The sequence below is a fragment of the Mchenga conophoros genome, linkage group LG3 (genome assembly GCF_057382185.1).
Source record: "Mchenga conophoros isolate Kocher_MC1m ecotype Shallow Benthic linkage group LG3, M_conophoros_male_GT1.1, whole genome shotgun sequence".
NCBI classification, from domain to species: Eukaryota; Metazoa; Chordata; class Actinopteri; order Cichliformes; family Cichlidae; genus Mchenga; species Mchenga conophoros.
The window spans coordinates 31,163,056-31,184,813 of NC_140528.1; the positions used below are offsets into that span (position 1 = coordinate 31,163,056).

Consider the following 21,758-nt stretch of genomic DNA (forward strand, 5'->3'; position numbering starts at 1 on the left):
GCACCGGTTCTGACATAAACGGTAGTAACCAGACCGAAAAGCAGCGCACATTTCGGTGCTTTATTTCGGTGCTTTTTTTTTTTCCTGAGCTGTGATATACTTTAGATTCTAGCCAATCATTTCACCTTTCCGAGGATAGTAGGCGGGTCCAGGTTCCAACTTCTGCAATCTGGTAGAAGGTTCCGCATCTTCCGGGCAAGGACAGAGAGACTCAAGAGGAGCTTCTATCCCCAAGCCATCCGTGCCCTAAACACACACACCCGCCCTCTCACATCATCTATAATTGACTGAGACAGGACTCTCTTCCAGACACTCTAAACCAAGGCACAATGTACATTTCAATTCCTTTAATTTTAAATATGTTTATATTGTCTATCCTGTAAAATAGTCAGATGTCTATTCATATTAATGTACAGAATTCACCTGCTTGCTGCTACTACTGCACATTCACCCAGTGTATATACTATATATATATATATATATATATATATAATGTTCTTCCTCTACACCCCCCCCCCCCCCCCCCCCCCCCCCAAAATTATTGCACATGTCGAGGAGCGTGTCAGGCTACATTTCACTGTGTGTTATACTTGTATAACTATGCATGTGACAAATAAAGAACCTTGAACCTGAACCTTGAACCAGGTACGTAGAGCTACAGATTAAAAATGCCCAAGGCGAAGCGGTCAAAAGTCTGGCTGTACTTCACAGCAAAAGATGCAAACTCAGCAGCCTGCAACAAGTGCTTTAAGCTGATACTGTGATACTGTCAAAGGAGGTAACACCTCAAATCCGATGAAACACCTGGCGACGCATAGCGTCTTTTTTGGGGGGTTTTTAAAGCCGAGAAATGCGCCGTATTTGATAGCTTGCTGCGAGACCTCACACCGAGCACATCTACTGCGGGTGGGTTGCCTGTTATCGGGCCCGGAGCATCCCCCAAAAACCCAAAGAGGAGAGTCCTGGCCCCTAGCCCTGCCAGTGTAGCAGAAATGATGAGGATGATGATGCAGCAGCAGCCGTTCTTCTCTGCGTGAGTAGCTTAATGTTGTTCGTGTGTAATTTACGCTGAGTAGGCTAACCACGTTATTACATTAATGCATGTAAGGTGAACTAGCAAACACCATCATAGCTTCATGCGGCTGTCTTCTTGTTTGATGGCAGATACTCCCTTCACCCTGGCCAAAAAGGCTAAAATGACCAAAGAAAAAGTGGAAAACAGCTGAACATGAGAGGTTTTTGGACAAAGTTTGTGTTTTTTTCCAATGTTTAAGCACTGCTTCCAGCCAAGAGTGATACCATATATGCCCCATAGCTGCAGAAAAGGCTAACATTGTTATCTTTTTACAAAAAAACAGCTGAACATGGGAGGTTTGTGGACCAATTTTGTGTTCTCCATTCTTTAAGCACCGGTTTGAGCACCGTTTAAGCACCAGCACCGTTTCAAAAGTACCGGTTTGGCACCGGTATCAGATAAAACCCAAACGATACCCATCCCTACCCGGGAGTGAAGATCCTTTGCCAGATAAGGAAACCAGAAACTAATTCAATTCAATTCAATTCATTTTTATTTATATAGCGCCAAATCACAACAAAAGTCGCCTCAAGGCACTTCATAGATACAGAGAAAAACCCAACAATCATATGACCCCCTATGAGCAAGCACTTTGGCGACAGTGGGAAGGAAAAACTCCCTTTTAACAGGAAGAAACCTTCGGCAGAACCAGGCTCAGGGAGGGGCGGCCATCTGCTGCGACTGGTTGGGGTGAGAGAAGGAAGACAGGATAAAGACATGCTGTGGAAGAGAGACAGAGGTTAATAACAGATATGATTCAATGCAGAGAGGTCTGTTAATACATAGTGAGTGAGAAAGGTGACTGGAAAGGAAAAACTCAATGCATCATGGGAATCCCCCGGCAGCCTACGTCTATTGCAGCATAACTAAGGGAGGATTCAGGGTCACCTGGTCCAGCCCTAACTATATGCTTTAGCAAAAAGGAAAGTTTGAAGCCTAATCTTGAAAGTAGATATAGTGTCTGTCTCCCGAATCCAAACTGGAAGCTGGTTCCACAGAAGAGGGGCCTGAAAACTGAAGGCTCTTCCTCCCATTCTACTTTTAAATACTCTAGGAACAAGAAGTAGGCCTGCAGAGCGAGAGCGAAGTGCTCTAATAGGGTGATATGGTACTACAAGGTCATTAAGATAAGATGGGGCCTGATTATTTAAGACCTTGTATGTGAGGAGCAGGATTTTGAATTCAATTCTGGATTTAACAGGAAGCCAATGAAGGGAAGCCAAAACAGGAGAAATATACTCTCTCTTTCTAGTCCCTGTCAGGACTCTTGCTGCAGCATTTTGGATTAGTTGAAGGCTTTTCAGCGAGTTTTTTGGACATCCTGATTTTATTTTCTCTTTTTAAATCTTTTTGTGACTTGTAATCTTATGTGCAGCACTTTGTGATTCTGTCTTGAAAGGTGCTATATAAATAAAAATTTATTTATTTATTTATTCATTTATTTATTTATTTATTTAAACTCGTTGCCTCAAAAAAGTAAAGCTTACTTAAGATGACCGTTAGGACAACTTATTTAATTCAATTCAATTTTATTTATATAGCGCCAAATCACAACAAAAGTCGCCTCAAGGCGCTTCATAGATACAAAGAAAATCCCAACAATCATATGACCCCCTATGAGCAAGCACTTTGGCAACAGTGGGAAGGAAAAACTCCCTTTTTTTTTTTTTGTCCCGTTTGGATCTATAGCCATCAGAATTGTTGTCTTAAGGCCAAGAAAGATGCCAAGCGGATTTATTTTACCAAGTGGATCATCCTGGCCTTGCCATATTGGTCCATTTGATTGACCTTTATTATAATTATGAATTTATTTTATTTTCAGTTGCTACAAACGGGACAGACATGACTGTGGGATAGGACAGGGGGAAAGAATGAAAGAAAGAGAGGGAGAGAAAGAAAACCAAAGGGGAGAAGTGACGGTGAGAAGGGGTGGAAGAGAGAAAAACAAACAAACAAACAAAAAAAAAAAAACACCTGGGTCACCTGTATGGAGAAAAAAAAACAAGAGAAAGCAAACAACAAAGAGCAACATAATAAGAAAAAAAAAGCACCATCACAATAAACTAGCTAGCAGTAAATATCAATAGTTACTAAATAATAAACGATATTGTGCAGCACGCAAGATAGACAGCGCACAATGTTCTTTGAGGCAGCAGCCAAGGAAGCTGTAGTCCGCGTCTGTGAATACCCATGTGTACACCTGTGTGCATACCTGTGTGGATCAGCATGCTTGCATTCCAAAGGTTTCTCCATGTAATGATCTGCTAGGGAGTGTGGGGAGCCACAGCCCCGTCCTTTATGGTATCAAGCAGGTATGGAGGAGATCAAAACTCCAGACATCCAGAGGCCCCCAGAACACAAGAGACCAAGGAAGACCCACAGAGGGGCAGCCGCGCCACTGTCCCAGTAAGAGCTGAGGAGAGTCCCAGATGAGGGCTCACTCAGCAGCCGCGGAGCAGAAGCCAGGGGGAGTTGCAGTGACGCGCCCGTGAGCTCCGCCGGCAGCCAGCTGTGCCTGAGTGACCGAGCCCCAGGCCGAGAGGCCGGGGGCACCCCACCTCCGAAGTGGCCTGAGCGAGCCCCAATAAGCGGCCGCCAAGGAGTGAGCCGGTGTGTACCCGGACGCCCACCCCCAGACACAAAGAACCACCAACGCACCGACACCTGAGGGAGTTCGCCACCGGCAGGGGAAGTGGTCGGTGGGTGGAGATAGGCCTCCAAACCTTGGAGGGCCTGAGATGTCCCCAGAGAGGTGGCGTCTGATACCCAACCTGACATATAGACACAGACATACAGGCACACACAGACACAAACATCCATTCCCACCCTCATGCTCTCATATGCACTTACTCCACACTCAACCGACGTGGAGACAGACATAAAAAGACGCTGTATACACGATCACACTCCCCAAGCGTACTCTACAAACCGGGTCTAGGTACCCTTGCCCCTGGAGGGGGGAACTGCACCCAGACCCAGGTGGTGTTACCCTTTTCCCTGCGGTGGGGAGAGGCAGACCGCCCCGACTGTTAAAAACTCCCTTTTAACAGGAAGAAACCTCCAGCAGAACCAGGTTCAGGGAGGGGCGGGGCCATCTGCTGCGACCGGTTGGGGTGAGAGAAGGAAGACAGGATAAAGACATGCTGTGGAAGAGAGACAGAGGTTAATAACAGATATGATTCAATGCAGAGAGGTCTATTAATACATAGTGAGTGAGAAAGGTGACTGGAAAGGAAAAACTCAATGCATCATGGGAATCCCCGGCAGCCTACATCTATTGCAGCATAACTAAGGGAGGATTCAGGGTCACCTGGTCCAGCCCTAACTATATGCTTTAGCAAAAAGGAAAGTTTTAAGCCTAATCTTGAAAGTAGAGATAGTGTCCGTCTCCTGAATCCAAACTGGAAGCTGGTTCCACAGAAGAGGGGCCTGAAAACTGAAGGCTCTGCCTCCCATTCTACTTTTAAATACTCTAGGAACAAGAAGTAGGCCTGCAGAGCGAGAGCAAAGTGCTCTAATAGGGTGATATGGTACTACAAGGTCATTAAGATAAGATGGGGCCCAAGGCTGGACTGGGAAAAAAAATCGGCCCGGGCATTTTGACAAGAGACCGGCCCACCAGGATAAAGATTGAAAATGTGACGTCATTCAGGGGTAAAACCACAAAGGATTCTGGGAACTTGTGGCAAGAGGTACTAGCGCACGCAGGCTTTCAATTGAACTCAGTTACACAGCGATAAAAAGAAACCCAAAAAATGGCAAGAAGCTGTTGTATTATTAACTTCAATAGCCGGTCGCATGATAGCCACGGGAAGCTGACGGGTAGAGAGATCATTTTTTTTATCGGATTACGTCGTTGAAGAGACATTTTTTAAGCCATGTTTCTGAAGTAAGAGCCGACGGATGGTCTGGATATACCAAATATAACGTCTCAGAACACTCCAGCTCACAAGTTAGTCTGCTCCAAGCATTCCCACAAAGGTCAGAGTTTTGTAGTAGTTAATATGTCATTTTTTTTAAACATAATTGGTGACAGGTTACAAGGAAGTCTGGCGCTGAACAGAAATGGTCGCGCTATGCTCCTTTATTTATTGTGCATAAATAGTGAATTGTCCTGACACAATATTACGTTTCGCTTCTGTTATTACCATGGTACATTGACAAAAACATATACTTTTATTCACAGGAGAAAACAGTTGTTTTGTATCACTAATTGTCCAGTGCGATTACAACATACAATATTATTGTCATTGCTACATTTCTGTAATGCTACCAGAAATTATTTCCACTACTAATTAATTACCGTTGAGCTCAAAGGTTATATTAATAAACGGTTAACGAATGTGTATTTATGACGACGATTTGTGAGACTGGTAAACTTACCTTTGTTCGTATGATGGTCTTTCATTCTACACGGTGCATTTCAAGGTCCTGTACCCATCCGTCAGTAAACTGTACCTGGGCTTGTTGCAGTGACCTGAAGTTACTAAACTTCATGAGTGTATGCACTCACTCCAAGAACTGTATAATTATAAATCTGAGCGTGGTGAAAGTTGGGCAGCACGCTAACGTCTTTTGTCCACTCTGTGTGGTGTGACCCTTTCACTCCTTTGATTTTTTCCTCGTATCTTTTCTTTGTCTTTTCGTCGAGTCTGTCTTTGTATGGACCGGCATTGTTCTCCTTTTGTTTTGTACATTCCTTTTTTGTGCGGCAAAGAAAAAACAAGAAGGTATTGGAACCGGAGAATGAACGTTTTGCGGTGCTGCAAATGCTTGCATTTGATGCGGCACTTGGATTGTTTTGCCACTAGTTCCCGGCATGCAATGCGCAAAAATCACGTGATTGCTAAACAAGGGGGAGGGTGCATCCGGCCTCCTCGGCTGTAATTGGTCCAGCCCAGAGACGATCATGACCAATTGGCCAATCCAACACCTTTCATTATATATACCCTTCCTAAAAAAAAAAAAATCCATCGGCCCATAAAAACAAAAAATTGCCAGCGGCCCACCGGGCAAATGCCTGGTATGCCCGATGGCCAATCCAGCTATGATGGGGCCTGATTATTTGAGACCTTGTATGTGAGGAGCAGGATTTTGAATTCAATTCTGGATTTAACAGGAAGCCAATGAAGGGAAGCCAAAACAGGAGAAATATGCTCTCTCTTTCTAGTCCCTGTCAGTACTCTTGCTGCAGCATTTTCGATTAGCTGAAGGCTTTTCAGCGAGTTTTTAGGACATCCTGATAATAATGAATTACAGTAGTCGAGCCTGGAAGTAATGACATTTCTTGACCTGAGTCGTTGTCATCTCATAAATCTCTCAGGATATTTCTAATTTTAGAGATGTTGCGCAAATGGAAGAAAGCATTCTTACATATTTGTTTTATATGTGCGTTGAAAAGATGCCTATCGCTCTGTGCCCCGGGCAGCTTTGGGACATTCTGATCACTGCATGGTCCATCTTATTCCAGTTTATAGGCAAAAACTCAAACGTGCCAAGCCTGTAGTCAAAACTGTGAAGAAGTGGACTAACGCAGCAAAGCAGGAACTGCAGGACTGTTTTGACTCCACTGATTGGACTGTTTTTGAAGCTGCATCTGAGAACCTAGATGAGCTCACGGACACTGTGACATCATACATCAGTTTCTGTGAAGACGTGTGTGTGCCAACAAAGACCTTTTGCACATACAACAACAATAAACCATGGTTCACTCCTAAACTCCAACATCTTCGTAAGGCCAAGGAGGACGCCTACAGAAGTGGTGACAGGGTCCTGTACAAGCAAGCCAGGAACACACTGACCAAGGAGATCAAAGCAGCTAAAAGCATCTACTCCCAGAAGCTGGAAGAACGGCTCTCAGCCAACGACCCTGCATCAGTGTGGAGGGGCCTGCAGGAAATCACCAGCTACAGACGCCCCCCACCCACTATTGAAGCAAACAAAGACCTGGCCAACGAGTTAAACACTTTCTATTGCAGGTTTGAGACGGACAGACTCCCACGCCCCACCCTCCCCTCCCCAGGGACATTGCTTCAGACATTGACCCCCAACACACCTTCCACCTCTCCCCCCTTCACCCTGCCCCTCCCCAATCAAGACTCAACGACCACCCCCACCCTCCCCAATCCAGACTCAACGACCACCACCACCCTCTCCAATCCAGACTCAACGACCTCCACCACACCTCTCACCCCCCTTTCCTCCTCCCTGAAACTAAGAATACACACTCAGGATGTGAGCCGACTATTCCAGAAACAGAAGCCCAGGAAAGCCCCCGGACCAGACGGCGTCTCACCCTCCTGCCTCAAAACCTGTGCTGAACAGCTGGCTCCCATCTTTACTCGCATCTTCAACAGATCCCTGGAGCTGTGTGAAGTTCCCTCCTGCTTCAAACGCTCCACCATCATCCCTGTTCCCAAGAAACCCACCATCACAGGACTGAATGACTACAGACCTGTCGCCTTGACGTCTGTGGTCATGAAATCCTTCGAACGACTGGTGTTAGCCCATCTGAAAGACATTACAGGCCACCAGCTGGACCCTCTGCAGTTTGCCTACCGGGCAAACAGGTCGGTGGATGATGCAGTGAACATGGGGCTGCATTACATCCTGCAACACCTTGACCGCCCGGAAACTTATGCCAGGGTCCTGTTTGTGGACTTTAGTTCGGCTTTTAACACCATTGTGCCTGAACTTCTTTCCTCCAAACTCTCCCAGCTCAGCGTGTCACCAGCTACCTGTCAGTGGATCACCAGCTTCCTGACAGACAGAAAGCAACAAGTGAAGCTGGGGGAGATCACCTCTGAAACCCGGTCCCTCAGTATTGGTGCCCCTCAAGGATGTGTCCTCTCACCACTACTGTTCTCCCTCTACATCTCCCTCTAGAGATGACAGTGGACTTCAGGAGACATCCCTCAACTCTACTCCCCCTCACCATATCAGACAGCCCTGTGTCAACTGTGAAGACCTTCAAGTTCCTGGGTACAACCATCTCCCAGGACCTGAAGTGGGAGACCAACATCAACTCCATCCTCAAAAAGACCCAGCAGAGGATGTACTTGACAACTGGGGAAGTACAGTCTTCCACAGGAGCTGCTGATCCAGTTCTACACTGCGGTCATTGAGTCTGTCCTGTGCTCCTCCATCACAGTCTGGTATGGAGCAGCCACTAAACAGGACAGGAGCAGACTGCAGCGGACTGTACGGGCAGCAGAAAGGATCATCAGCGCCCCCCTGCCCTCCATCCAGGATCTGTACCTCTCAAGAACCAGGAAACGGGCAGGGAAAATCATCACAGACCCCTCACACCCTGCACACAGACTTTTTGATCTGCTGCCCTCTGGCAGACGGTACAGAAGCCTGCAGACCAGGACCACCCGACACAGGAACAGTTTCTTTCCCCTCGCCATCTCCCTTCTTAACAGTTGACCTGTCACACTGCTCCCACTGCCAGACTGCAACTGCACCTTATGTACATTCTGTAGTATTCATTCCACCTCATTCATTTCTGTATTTTATGTATATAAGTTTAGATTCGTTATTTATAGTTGGTTTACACAGCTTTGTGTATGTATGTGTAATGTGTATATATAGACACTTGTGTGTGTGTGTGTGTGTGTGTGTGTGTGTGTGTGTGTGTGTGTGTGTGTGTGTGTGTGTGTGTGTCTGTGTGTGTGTGTGTGTGTGTGTGTGTGTGTGTGTGTGTGTGTGTGAGATTTACATGGCTGTGCTTGAGAGCCACCATCTACCGGAACCAAATTCCCTGTATGTGTCTCCACATATACTTGGCCAATAAACACGATTCTGATTCTGATTCTGATTCTGAAGGACATGTCCTGGTCAAAAATGACTCCAAGGTTCCTCACAGTGTTACTGGAGGCCAAGGTAATGCCATCCAGAGTAAAAGTCTGGTTAGATACCATATTTCTAAGATTTTCAGGGCCGAGTACAATAACCTCAGTTTTATCTGAACTAAGAAGCAGAAAGTTAGCGGCCATCCAGGTCTTTATGTCTTTAAGACATTCCTGCAGTTTAACTAATTGGTGTGTGTTATCTGGCTTCATGGATAGATAGAGCTCGGTGTCATCTTCATAGCAGTGAAAATGTATGCTATGTCTTCTAATGATGCTGCCTAAGGGAAGCATGTATAATGTAAACAGAATTGGTCCTAGCACTGAACCCTGTGGAACTCCATAATTAACCTCAGTGTGTGAAGAGGACTCTCCATTTACATGTACACATTGGAGTCTATTAGATAGATATGATACAAACCACTGCAGCACAGTACCTGTAATACCTACAGCATGTTCTAATCGCTCTAATAGGATATTATGGTCGACAGTATCGAACGCTGCACTGAGGTCTAGCAGGACAAGCACAGAGATGAGTCCACTGTCAGAGGCCATAAGAAGATCATTTGTAACCTTCACTAAAGCTGTTTCTGTGCTGGGCTGAGCTCTGAAACCTGACTGAAACTCTTCAAATAAGCCATTCCTCTACAGGTGATCTGTTAGCTGTTTGACAACTACTCTTTCAAGGATTTTTGATATGAAAGGAAGGTTGGAGATTGGCCTATAATTAGCTAAGACTGCTGGGTCTAGAGATGCTTTTTGAGTAAAGGTTTAACTACAGCCAGCTTGAAGGCCTGTGGTACATAGCCAATCATTAGAGATAGGTTGATCATATTTAAGATCGAAGAATTAATTAATGGCAGGACTTCTTTGAGCAGTTTTGTAGGAATGGGGTCTAAAAGACACGTTGATGGTTTGGAAGAAGTAATTACTGAACTTAACGCAGAAAGATCAATTGGAGAAAAAGAGTCTAAATTAATACCAATGGTACTAAAAGTAGCTGTAGATAATATTACATCTGTGGGATTATTATTGGTATTTTTTTCTCTAATGATAAAAATTTTAGTTGTGAAGAAGTTCACGAAGTCATTACTAGTTAACGTTAAAGGGATGGTTGGCTCAAAAGAGCTCTGACTTTTTGTCAGCCTGGCTACAGTGCTGAAGAGAAACCTGGGGTTGTTCTTATTTTCTTCAATCAGTGATGAATAGTAAGATGTTCTGGCTTTGCGGAGGGCTTTCTTATAAAGCAGCAAACTATTTCTCCAGGCTAAATGATGATCCTCTAAATTTGTGACAAACCATTTCCTCTCCAGCTTACGAGTCATCTGCTTTAGGCTACGTGTTTGAGAATTATACCACGGAGTCAGGTACTTCTGATTAGAGACCTTAGTTTTCACAGGAGCTACAGTATCCAGAGTCGTACGTAGTGAGGAGGTGAAATTATTAACAAGATAATCGACCTCTGTTGGGGTAGCGTTCAGATAGCTGCTTTGCTCTGTGTTGGTACAGGGCATTGGAGATGATAACAGTGGGTGGATTATATTCTTCAACTTAGTTACAGCACTTTCAGAAAGACATCTACTTTGATAAAGTCTACTCTCCACCGCTGTGTAATCGATTATTGTAAATGTAAATGTTATCAGGAAATGATCAGACAGGAGAGGGTTTTCAGGAAACACTGTTAAATGTTCTGGTTCGATGCCATATGTTAAAACAAGATCTAGAGTGTGATTAAAGTGGTGGGTGGGTTCTTTTACATTTTGAGAGAAGCCAATTGAGTCTAATAACAGACTAAATGCCATGTTGAGGCTGTCATTTTTAGCATCTACATGGATGTTAAAATCACCCACAATAATTATTTTATCTGAGCTCAGAACTAAATTAGATATAAAGTCTGAGAAATCAGACAGAAACTCTGTGTAAGGCCCAGGTGGACGATAGATGATAACAAGTAAGACTGGTTTCTGAGTTTCACAGCTGGGGTGGACAATGTTAAGCATCAGGCTTTCAAATGAATTAAAAGTCTGTCTTGGTCTTTCATTAATTAATAGGCTGGTGTGAAAAATTGCTGCCACACCGCCCCCTCGGCCTGTGCTTCGAGATTTCTGGTAGTTAGAATGGCTCGGGGGTGTTGATTCATTTAAACTAACATAATCATCCTGCTGCAACCAGGTTTCTGTAAGGCAGAGTAAATCAATTTGTTGATCAATTATTAAGTCATGTACTAACAGAGACTTGGAGGAGAGAGACCTAATATTTAATAATCCACATTTCACTGTTTTACTCTTTGGTTCAGATATGGATACTGTATTGTTCTTTCTTTGTGATTTTTATATGTTTAAGTTGTTTGTTGCTGGTTTTTAGTTTGTTTTTTGTCTTTTTGGAAGCTGACACAGTCTCTATGGAGATGGGTTTTTGGGGGGATAGCAGGAGGAGAGAAGCTGCAGAGAGGCGTGTAAGACTGCAACTCTGCTTCCTGGTCCCAACTCTGGATAGTCATATTTTGGGGGGTTTAATAAATTTGTCCATATTTCTAGAAATGAGAGCTGCTCCATCCAAAGTGGGATGGATGCCGTCTCTCCTAACAAGACCAGGTTTCCTCCAGAAGGTTTGCCAATTATCTATGAAGCCCACATCGTTTCTGGGACACCACTCAGACAGCCAGCAATTTAAGGAGAACATGCGGCTAAACATGTCACTCCTGGTCTGATTGGGGAGGGGACCAGAGAAAACTACAGAGTCCGACATTGTTTTGGCAAAGTTGCACACCGATTCAATATTGATTTTAGTGAGCTCCGATTGGCGTAACCGGGTGTCATTACTGCCGACGTGAATTATGATTTTACTGAATTTACGTTTACCCTTAGCCAGCATGAAGTTAAATGCATGAAGTTAAAAGATTACAACTAGTAAAACAAGTTTTTAAAAGAGACTTTTCCATTTGATTACGTTTTGTATGATGGATTATGCAGAAAAAGTAGAATTGGGCTGAAGGATCTATTGCTTTATTACCTGTCCAGGTTGTAAATTGTGTTTTTAAACTAAGTAACTAAGTAATTAATTACTTTTAAAAATAAGTAATCAGTAAAGTAACGGGATTACTTTTTTGGAGAAGTAATCAGTCGTTAGTTATTGACTATTTTTTTCAAGTACCTTGACGAACACTGCTCATGACACACCTTAAACATCATGTGATCCATTCTCAGTCTTCTCTTTCATTCATGGCTTCAACGTGTTGAAATGAGCTTTGACGAAACATTCAGTGAAATAAAGCTTTCATCACATAATTCATGTGTGCACCAGATGAACTCTACAAAGACTCAGTTGATTTATCTTTTGTTTTAGATGAACTTTTATCACTTACAGCTATATTAAGTACGTTTTTATCTAACTTCTCACTCATTAACATCTCACATGATTTCAGATCACTGCTGTTCCCCACCAGCCCTGTAGGTGGCATCAGTGTGCCTCAAACCATTTACAGATGATTATATGTAGTTCACAGTTCATATTTAAATAGAAGATGTGGGACATTGAAGCAACACGTCCATCCACCCATGAACATGTAAGAAATAAAAATAAAGGTTTGCTTCATGTCTGTAATATGTAGACAATATTCTCAGTATAGCAGTTTGGGTCAAAGTGCAGATGTTCCAGATGTTCTGCAGTCTCTCTGGTTTTCATGTTAACATGTTGATTTTGTACCAAAGTGAAACTTTTTTTTCATTCATAGCTGGTTTCACAGGAGGTCAAGGCGTCAAACAAACAGCTTTAACTGCACAATGACACACTTTAAATCATCTACAGACAAACTTGTGTGTTTAATTTATGAAGAAATAATAATGATGTGTTCTACAGCTGTCCATAAAGTAGCTTCTCACACAAACTTTGACACACCATGACTTTAGTTCATGAAAAGCTGAATAATTAAGAGCTGTGACTACTATGAACTGCTTATGGTGACTCCATTAAGCTCTCAGCTGAAGTTTCATTCATTTATTTTAACATTAATGTCGCCTTTTTAAGTCTGTGTGAGGATTTTAATGACATTAAAGGAGCTTCTTTGATTAGAACCAAATTCATGTTGATTTTTAGCCTTATAATCATAAAACTGGAGACTAATGAAAAGTATAATATTTTTTTTAAAAAAAGCCTTTATTATTTGAGTAATGCCCGAATCTGCTCTGAGAAAGAAATAGCACAGAGTTGTTGATGCCATTTTGAGATTAACTGAATTTTTTCTAAGTGCTCTTATTGTGAAAATCTGCACCCCCCCCCCCTCCCACCTGTTCTGCTTCCGGTGGAATCCCGCCTCCTGCCAGGAAGCAGCTCACCTGTTTTTTCGTGTTTATTGTCCAGGTGTGGAACTTGTTGTTGGTGTGTGTGAAGAAACTGTAAGTTTGCTTTGTTTCCTCCTTTAAAAGTTTGTCTTTAGGAACTTTACTGTTTGTTCAGCTCATGTTTCATTTCCGTTCTCTCCATCAAAGTCAGTGTGTAATGTTTTCCTGGCTAACATCAGCTGTGTGCAGCTGAGTTCCTGCACAAACAGCACAAATCTGCCGCTCCATAGTTCACGGTAACGGACTCACAGCTGGACCAATGAGGCCGAGTGTGTCCGCCACTCTGAGCTACGTTCTTGTTTGTGTACTTATAGTTTGTACTTTGAGTTCACTCAGAGGCTGAGTCCCAATTAAGAGACTGCACGCTTGAAGTACGCGCACTACCCGTACTACGTACGGTGCGTACTATAAGTGCGGAAGTGAGAGGCTTGTGAAATGGGACGCTATGGCATTACTGAGAGTTGAAAAACTGTCTAAAGTCTTTCATCTTTAATAAAATGATCAGCGTTCTGCTCTACCAGGTGTAACAATTGAGTTTATCATCCAGGCATCCATGAAAACGGAATTTATGACATTTAACGGAGTTAGAAGTTAGCAGGAAGTTAGCTCGCTAGCTTCTATCTAAATACAATATAGCATGTCCTGACTGCGGGGTTTTGGAAACAAATTCAAACGTACAGCTCTGCTATCACTTCCAGCATAAATGAAGACAGAAAACTAAACAGCAGTGACGTTTGTAGGGTTACTGAAGTTGGGCTAGCTGGTATATAATGATGTGCTACGTGACCGCTAGCGACACAGCTATGTTAGCATAATATAAACAAGCTAACCTTTTTTCCACGCGATAAAAGTTAACGTGAGTGTTTTCGGTTGTCAGGAACAAATGTAATCGCATGGCAGGATGCTGTAAAAGGACCAAACTTCAGCCAGGAGAACAACTGAGATAATCCATCCACAATACGAGGTTAGTCATTCATATACTGCTGCATGGGCTGGGCTGTAGTTACATCCTAAGGTTTTAAAAACTGAGCTTAAATAAATGATTAGCAGTAATAAAAGCCGAGGGAGGTCAACAGTGATCGCTGACTGTTTTAGGAGCTTTTTGAGATCAAATAGAAGAAAATACAAAACATTAAACATGTTAACAACACAAAAGCCATATTAAACGCAGACTACTTTAGACCCGGAAGTAGGATTCGTCGCGTCATCACTGAACAACCGGCGCTGTTTAGGTTGCCTAGCAACCATGATACTAACCGTGAGACACCTTACATACAGCTTTGTGTGACAGAAATGAAGGAGAAAAATGTTTTGTTAGTCATTCATTTTTGTCATGACATCACTTTGATTAGTTGAGTATCTGAGGCTGAGACCACGGGACTGTAAACATGATTGTTGGGCTTCATTTCTGTGCTGAACAGTTATTTAAGATTAGTTAGTAAATAACAATTAGTTAATGCTGCTCATGAGACCAAAGTCATCTCACTGTGGCAATGTAAATATAATATGGCCAATATTATAGTATTGTCAGATTATTATGATATATATGTATATATATGTATATATACAGTGGGGCAAAAAAGTATTTAGTCAGCCACCGATTGTGCAAGTTCCCCCACCTAAAATGATGACAGAGGTCAGTAATTTGCACCAGAGGTACACTTCAACTGTGAGAGACAGAATGTGAAAAAAAATCCATGAATTCACATGGTAGGATTTGTAAAGAATTTATTCGTAAATCAGGGTGGAAAATAAGTATTTGGTCAATAACAAAAATGCAACTCAATACTTTGTAACATAACCTTTGTTGGCAATAACAGAGGTCAAACGTTTACTATAGGTCTTTACCAGGGGCCTGTTCTTCGTACCGCGCTAAGTGAGTTAGCTGGATGAGATTGTTGACGATTTCGCGTGATCCTGGATCGTTCGGTTCCCCGAAGCCCATCCGGGACTTGCTGTCATAGCAACAGAGCCGTAAGCGTAAACCTGCTGGGGAGCAGGTTTACTTTATGTAAACAGGATTAGATCGTGGCCACGCAGGTATGTCCGCGTCATTCATACGAAAGCAACAGCGATATTCCACCACTGTTTCACCATAAATAAATAACATCAATGTAACTAAAGATAATGCAGCACTTGATCCTTTTATTGATTTCACACAGATACATACAGGTCATTCCCTAAAAAAGGGAAATGTACTATTAACATTCTGTTACATGTATGTGATTATTACAGATGTAATTCATATTTCAGAGTAGTAATTGTAAATTACTTCGTGTAATCAAGATGAGAGACCACGGCTATAAAAGCGAAGGTGGATTTGGGAAGTCTGTCGCAGCCATGTCCTGTCTGTATACGCGAGCCACCCATTGTGGAAGGTGCAAGATTGATAAGGAGAGTCCTCAGAATTCAGCGTATATTGCGGGACAGACAGGATCCTTTAGCTCAGCGCGACAGTGTGCTCATAGAGAGATATCGATTTTCCCGTGAGGGTATTATTCACTTAACCAACTTGTTGACGAGGGGGTGCAGGACCACCACCTGTCTTTTTTTTTGCTCTGCCCTTTTCTTGGTTGCTGTTATGAACAAACAAACAGAGTATTCCAGGGTCTCTTTCCAAGAGACGACAAGCAATATAAGTGATAAATATTACCATTCTGTAGAATATTCTTATATTTCACTTTTACCTGTTCCCATGTTCTAGTGGGTCCTGTTGTGGCTCTAATGTGAAAGGGGATATAATATAACATATTATAATATAATATAATGTAATATAATATTGGATAATATGGTGTGATATGATAAATCTACCCTACCGCCTACTGGTGTTGGCCAGAGGGGCCGATGGCGCAATATGGCAGCCTGGCTTCTGTCAGTCTGCCCCAGGGCAGCTGTGGCTACAACCGTAGCTTGCCTCCACCAGTGTGTGAATGTGAGAGTGAATGAATAGTGGCATTGTAAAGCGCTTTGGGTGCCTTGAAAAGCGCTATATAAATCCACTCCATTATTATTGTTATTATTGGATTACTTACGAGTTTGATTTGTCAGCAACTTTCTGCCAGCCCTCTCTCCTTGCTTTTGCAGCCTTTGCAGTGTTCCCTTGCGTTTTAATTAAACTCTGAAACTCCTGAAATCCCTCACTCATGAGTTCTTGCTCTGCTGCCGAAAAATACCGAGAGCGCCCCTTCGCCATTTTCGCCAACCAATCAGCGGGTTGCCGATCACTGTTTCTGCTATCGATGCGTATCCCCTTTTACGGCACCCAGTGATCTCACATTACTTCATCCAGCTATACTAATCGTCAACAACAGGTGTGTTCGGGGAACCGGAATAGCGAGCTCAGAGTTAGCGCGATGATTTGGTCTTGGATGTTTCATTTGATCTTGGATGTAGTAAGCGACGTACGAAGCACAGGGCCCAGGTTTGCACACACAGTAGCTGGTATTTTGGCCCATTCCTCCATGCAGATCTTCTCGAGAGCAGTGATGTTTTGGGGCTGTCGCCGAGCAACACGGACTTTCAACTCCCGCCACAGATTTTCTATGGGGTTGAGGTCTGGAGACTGGCTAGGCCACTCCAGGACTTTCAAATGCTTCTTACGGAGCCACTCCTTTGTTGCCCGGGCGGTGTGTTTTGGATCATTGTCATGTTGGAAGACCCAGCCTCGTTTCATCTTCAAAGTTCTCACTGATGGAAGGAGGTTTTGGCTCAAAATCTCACGATACATGGCCTCATTCATTCTGTCCTTAACACGGATCAGTCGTCCTGTCCCCTTGGCAGAAAAACAGCCCCATAGCATGATGTTTCCACCCCCATGCTTCACAGTAGGTATGGTGTTCTTGGGATGCAACTCAGTATTCTTCGTCCTCCAAACACGACGAGTTGAGTTTATACCAAAAAGTTCTACTTTGGTTTCATCTGACCACATGACATTCTCCCAATCCTCTGCTGTATCATCCATGTGCTCTCTGGCAAACTTCAGACGGGCCTGGACATGCACTGGCTTCAGCAGCGGAACACGTCTGGCACTGCGGGATTTGATTCCCTGCCGTTGTAGTGTGTTACTGATGGTGACCTTTGTTACTTTGGTCCCAGCTCTCTGCAGGTCATTCACCAGGTCCCCCCGTGTGATTCTGGGATCTTTGCTCACCGTTCTCATGATCATTTTGACCCCACGGGATGAGATCTTGCGTGGAGCCCCAGATGGTGGGAGATTATCAGTGGTCTTGTATGTCTTCCATTTTCTGATGATTGCTCCCACAGTTGATTTTTTCACACCAAGCTGCTTGCCTATTGTAGATTCACTCTTCCCAGTCTGGTGCAGGTCTACAATACTTTTCCTGGTGTCCTTCGAAAGCTCTTTGGTCTTGGCCATGGCGGAGTTTGGAGTCTGACTGTTTGAGGCTGTGGACAGGTGTCTTTTATACAGATGATGAGTTCAAACAGGTGCCATTCATACAGGTAACGAGTGGGGGACAGAAAAGCGTCTTACAGAAGACGTTACAGGTCTGTGAGAGCCAGAGATTTTCCTTGTTTGAGGTGACCAAATACTTATTTTCCACCCTAATTTACGAATAAATTCTTTACAAATCCTACCATGTGGATTCATGGATTTTTTTTCACATTCTGTCTCTCACAGTTGAAGTGTACCTCTGGTGCAAATTACTGACCTCTGTCATCATTTTAAGTGGGGGAACTTGCACAATCGGTGGCTGACTAAATACTTTTTTGCCCCACTGTATCACTGACTTTCAGCTTGTTGTGTTTGTGGATATATGACTGACTTTAATTATTAAACATTCGCACATAAATAAGTGACGTCATATTCAGTACTTTTGACAGTTCACTCTTCGGCCGCTCCATCTTATTAGGGAAATTCCACATACATAAATGTAAATTTCAAAACTCAACCCCATCATTTAATTTGTTTTTGATTGAAATTGAATATTACTTAAACTCTCTTAAATTAACTTCCAATAAAAAAGGTTTATCATTGATTGAAATTCATTCAGAAATGTTTAGCGAATGAGCTGTCACAACTTTCAAGTACAAAGTTGTTATGAAGTCTGTCACATTCCCCCTTTTTTCTTTTTTTTTCTCCTTTATTTATTTATCCTTCTTATTTCATTGTGCTGTATATTGTCACTCTTATTTGCCTTGTATGTCTACTGTACAAACTGAACTGGAATGACTGACTGTTCGCGTTATGATTTCAATAAAGTTTGGAAAAAGAAAAAAACAACCACTTCGGCCGCTCCCTTCTGCCGTATTTTGCGGCACCCACCGCCGCGCTATGAATATATGGGACCACGAAGCGTGCACCGGACCACGCTTGATATTTGGGGAGATCGGCGGCGCATTTGGAGTATGCATTTGAAGCACACTTCGAATTGGGACAGCCGTCGTCGCGTGGCGGTGACGTAACCGCACTTGGAATGCGTACTTCAAGCGTGCAGTCTCTTAATTGGGACACAGCCAGAGTCCGCAGACTCCGAGATCGCAGCCTACGTGATGACGTCACAGCTCAGCTGCAGTGTTTATTTATGGCCTTTACCTCCTTTACTGTCACTGTGATTAGTATTTACACAGCAGAGACCTGCAGAGCGCTAACGCTAAGTTAATGATAAGAGCTCTTAAAGACACGAGGGAAATAAACATTATTAAAAGGAAACATAGATTTTGAGCACTTCAACAAAAAAAAAATCTCTTCAGCTCAAACTGAGGAGACAAAATAGTCCAAATGTGGATTAAACATTTGATTCATACGTCTCTAGCAATAAAGTCAGAGCTTTAAGTTCATCCTTGTTTCCTCAGACTGTTTGAATTCATTGTGTCAGAGAAACTTTAGACTATTCAGCAGAGCTGATGTGGAGCTGAGATCTGCATCAACATGAATGTTACATGTACGGAGTTAACATGTTAAACTACGACAGTCACAGAAATCACGTGTGAACATCATGTGATCTTAAAGTGTCTGCATGGCCATAAAAGAGCTTTTAATATAGTTTTATACGGAGGTTGGAGTTTGCAGAGAGCTGACTGCATCTGACTCAGAGCTGTTCCTAATGTTCTGCAGGTAAGATCAGGTTTCTGTGATCCCTGATGTGGACCATGTGACCTGGTTTTTAGGTTACATGACAGGTCAGAGGTCAGCGACTTTAATTCAGTTACTTCTGTTAATGTGAACTCACTGAGTGTTTGTGGTTTACCTCTCAGACTGACTGAAGTCCGCAAGAAGATGATGATGGAGGACGAGGAGAACAGAGCAGAGTCTGCAGGAGCCAGCTGTCCATCTATGAGGAGTGACAGGTCCAAACCTCAACCTCCAGACTTCAGTGCTGAACCTGGACAAACTAGGTCAGAGACCTGTCATGAGCTTCTTTAGATGTTTGTGTTTTCCTGGATAAATATGACCTGAAACATCCTTAGATTTTTACAAAGATTCATTAAAAAGAAAACAATGAAACAACAAAGGTAAAAATATTAGACTCAGTAGTTTGCTGTTTGAGGACAGTGATGCTCATATCTCTGGGGAAAGTGTGTACTGAGTGGGTTCATGTTTGTCTTTAAAGTACAGATCTGCTCTGTCTCTGATTCTCTTTGTGTCTGATCTGTTAAACAGTCTGAGAGGTCACACAGGGACCCAGCAGCTAAAGCCTGGATCATACTGGCTGCTGTTAATGACACCTCCATCAGGACAACACTGTACTGATGCTCAGATTTAATCACAGGGAACAAAACCATATTTTACCTTCAGATGTAAAACTTTCAAATATTCATTAAATATGCAAAGTGTTTCCAAACAATCAGAGAGGGCAGATGTGAAGCACTCTGTGAATTTTGATAAAATTACACATCTGTTATTCATCTGTACTACACTAATCCACCAAGGGTTAGGGTTTCTATTTGTTTTGCATATTTCTCATAATTGTATGTTATAGATCATCAAACAAATTTTAATATTAGAGAAAGAGATGCTGATTAAATACAAAAAGAGGTTTGTAAGTGATGATTTCCTTTTTTTAAGGTGGGGAAAAAGCTAACCAAACCTACCCTGCGCCTTTACATAATTGGCTCTGTCACACATGGCAACAAGAACTACATTTGCAATAAATTTCAATGAGTCTTTCACATCAGCGTGAGGACTTTTGCCCCTATATGAAAAGTTAATTGCCCTGAACCGCAGTTTTGGAAAGCTTGAGTCAGTATTACTAGCAACACACAAACAAAAAACAACATGTAACAAATGATCAAAAAGAAATTAGGATGGGGCAAATTCTGTTTCACAGCACTTCTGATGTTTTAGTCGTGACTTGGTTTGAAACTAATCTCGAGTCCAGTGCCTCTTTTATTTGTTATGGCTGCCATAATTGTATCCAATTCAAAGGTAAAGCTTGGACTTCATATCTTATGATACACTCAATCTTAGTGCATTATTTCAGTTACAACCTCTTTTCTCAGTTTGTGTAAACAGACTAAGTTTCCGAGTTAAACTGTACCAGCGTCATCATCACTGCTACTGTTGTGATCAGAGTTTTTGTTTAAGATAAGATAAAACTCTATTAATCCCTCGGGTGGGTTCATCTGGGAAATTCGGTTTCCAAAAGGACAGCACCGACAGAAGTTACAGTTACAGAATATTATATACACACACACACACACACACACACACACACACACACACACACACACACACATATATAAATACAGAGACAAATATAAATAAAATATACGAAGGGGATAAATAGAATAAATAGGAATAAAAATAAAAAATACAAGTGAATTGCACATTTCAAGTATGGAGTCTATTGCACCGTTGAAGAGGCACTACAGCTTAGTTGTTCCCCCCTCCTTTGTCCTCCTGTCTCCCCTCCCTCTCCCCTCCAGAGAGGAGTTAAACAGTCTGATGGCGTGTGGGACAAAGGAGTTTTTAAGTCTGTTGGTTCTTGTCTTGGGGAGAAGCAACCTGTCACTGAACAGACTCCTCTGGTTGTTAATGGCCGTGTGCAGAGGATGCCCAGCATTGTCCATAATGTCCATCAGTTTCTTTAATGTCCTCTTCTCTGCCACTGTCACCGGAGTGTCCAGCTTCATGCCGACCACAGAGCCAGCCTTCCTGATCAGTTTCTCCAGCCTGGATGAGTCCTTCTTTGCTGTGCTGCTCCCCCAGCACACCACAGCATAGAAAAGTACTCCAGCAACCACTGACTGGTAAAACATCCTTAGGAGCTTCCTGCAGATGTTAAAAGACCTCAGCCTCCTGAGGAAGTACAGTCGGCTTTGGGCTTTTTTATACAGGTGCTCTGTGTTGCATGACCAGTCCAGTTTATTGTCCACCCACAGCCCGAGGTACTTGTACTTGTTGACCACCTCCACCTCCTCCCCCTCTATCTGAACCGGCAGTGGACCTTCTCTGGACCTCCCGAAGTCCACAACCAGTTCCTTAGTCTTTGAGGTGTTGAGTTGCAGGTGGTTTGTGTGACTCCATGCGAC

At 43.0% G+C, this 21,758-nt stretch overlaps 1 protein-coding gene across 5 annotated transcripts in view; it reads left to right on the plus strand.

Annotated features, from left to right (window-relative positions):
• Positions 1-13,228: 13,228 nt before the first annotated feature.
• The window catches only part of LOC146578127 (ribonuclease inhibitor-like), a 44,254-nt gene continuing 35,724 nt past the window's right edge, over positions 13,229-21,758 (plus strand). For 2 of the 5 annotated variants that reach the window (XM_085268528.1, XM_085268533.1), the window contains exons 1-2: positions 13,689-14,229; positions 19,482-19,622. In XM_085268528.1, coding sequence (XP_085124654.1) covers positions 19,504-19,622 — 119 coding nt within the window. In that variant the 5' untranslated portion in view covers positions 13,689-14,229; positions 19,482-19,503. Of the gene's footprint in view, positions 13,320-13,684; positions 14,230-19,481; positions 19,623-21,758 lie in introns of those variants that run through there. The other 3 variants (XM_085268529.1, XM_085268530.1, XM_085268531.1) reach the window with 3 other exon arrangements.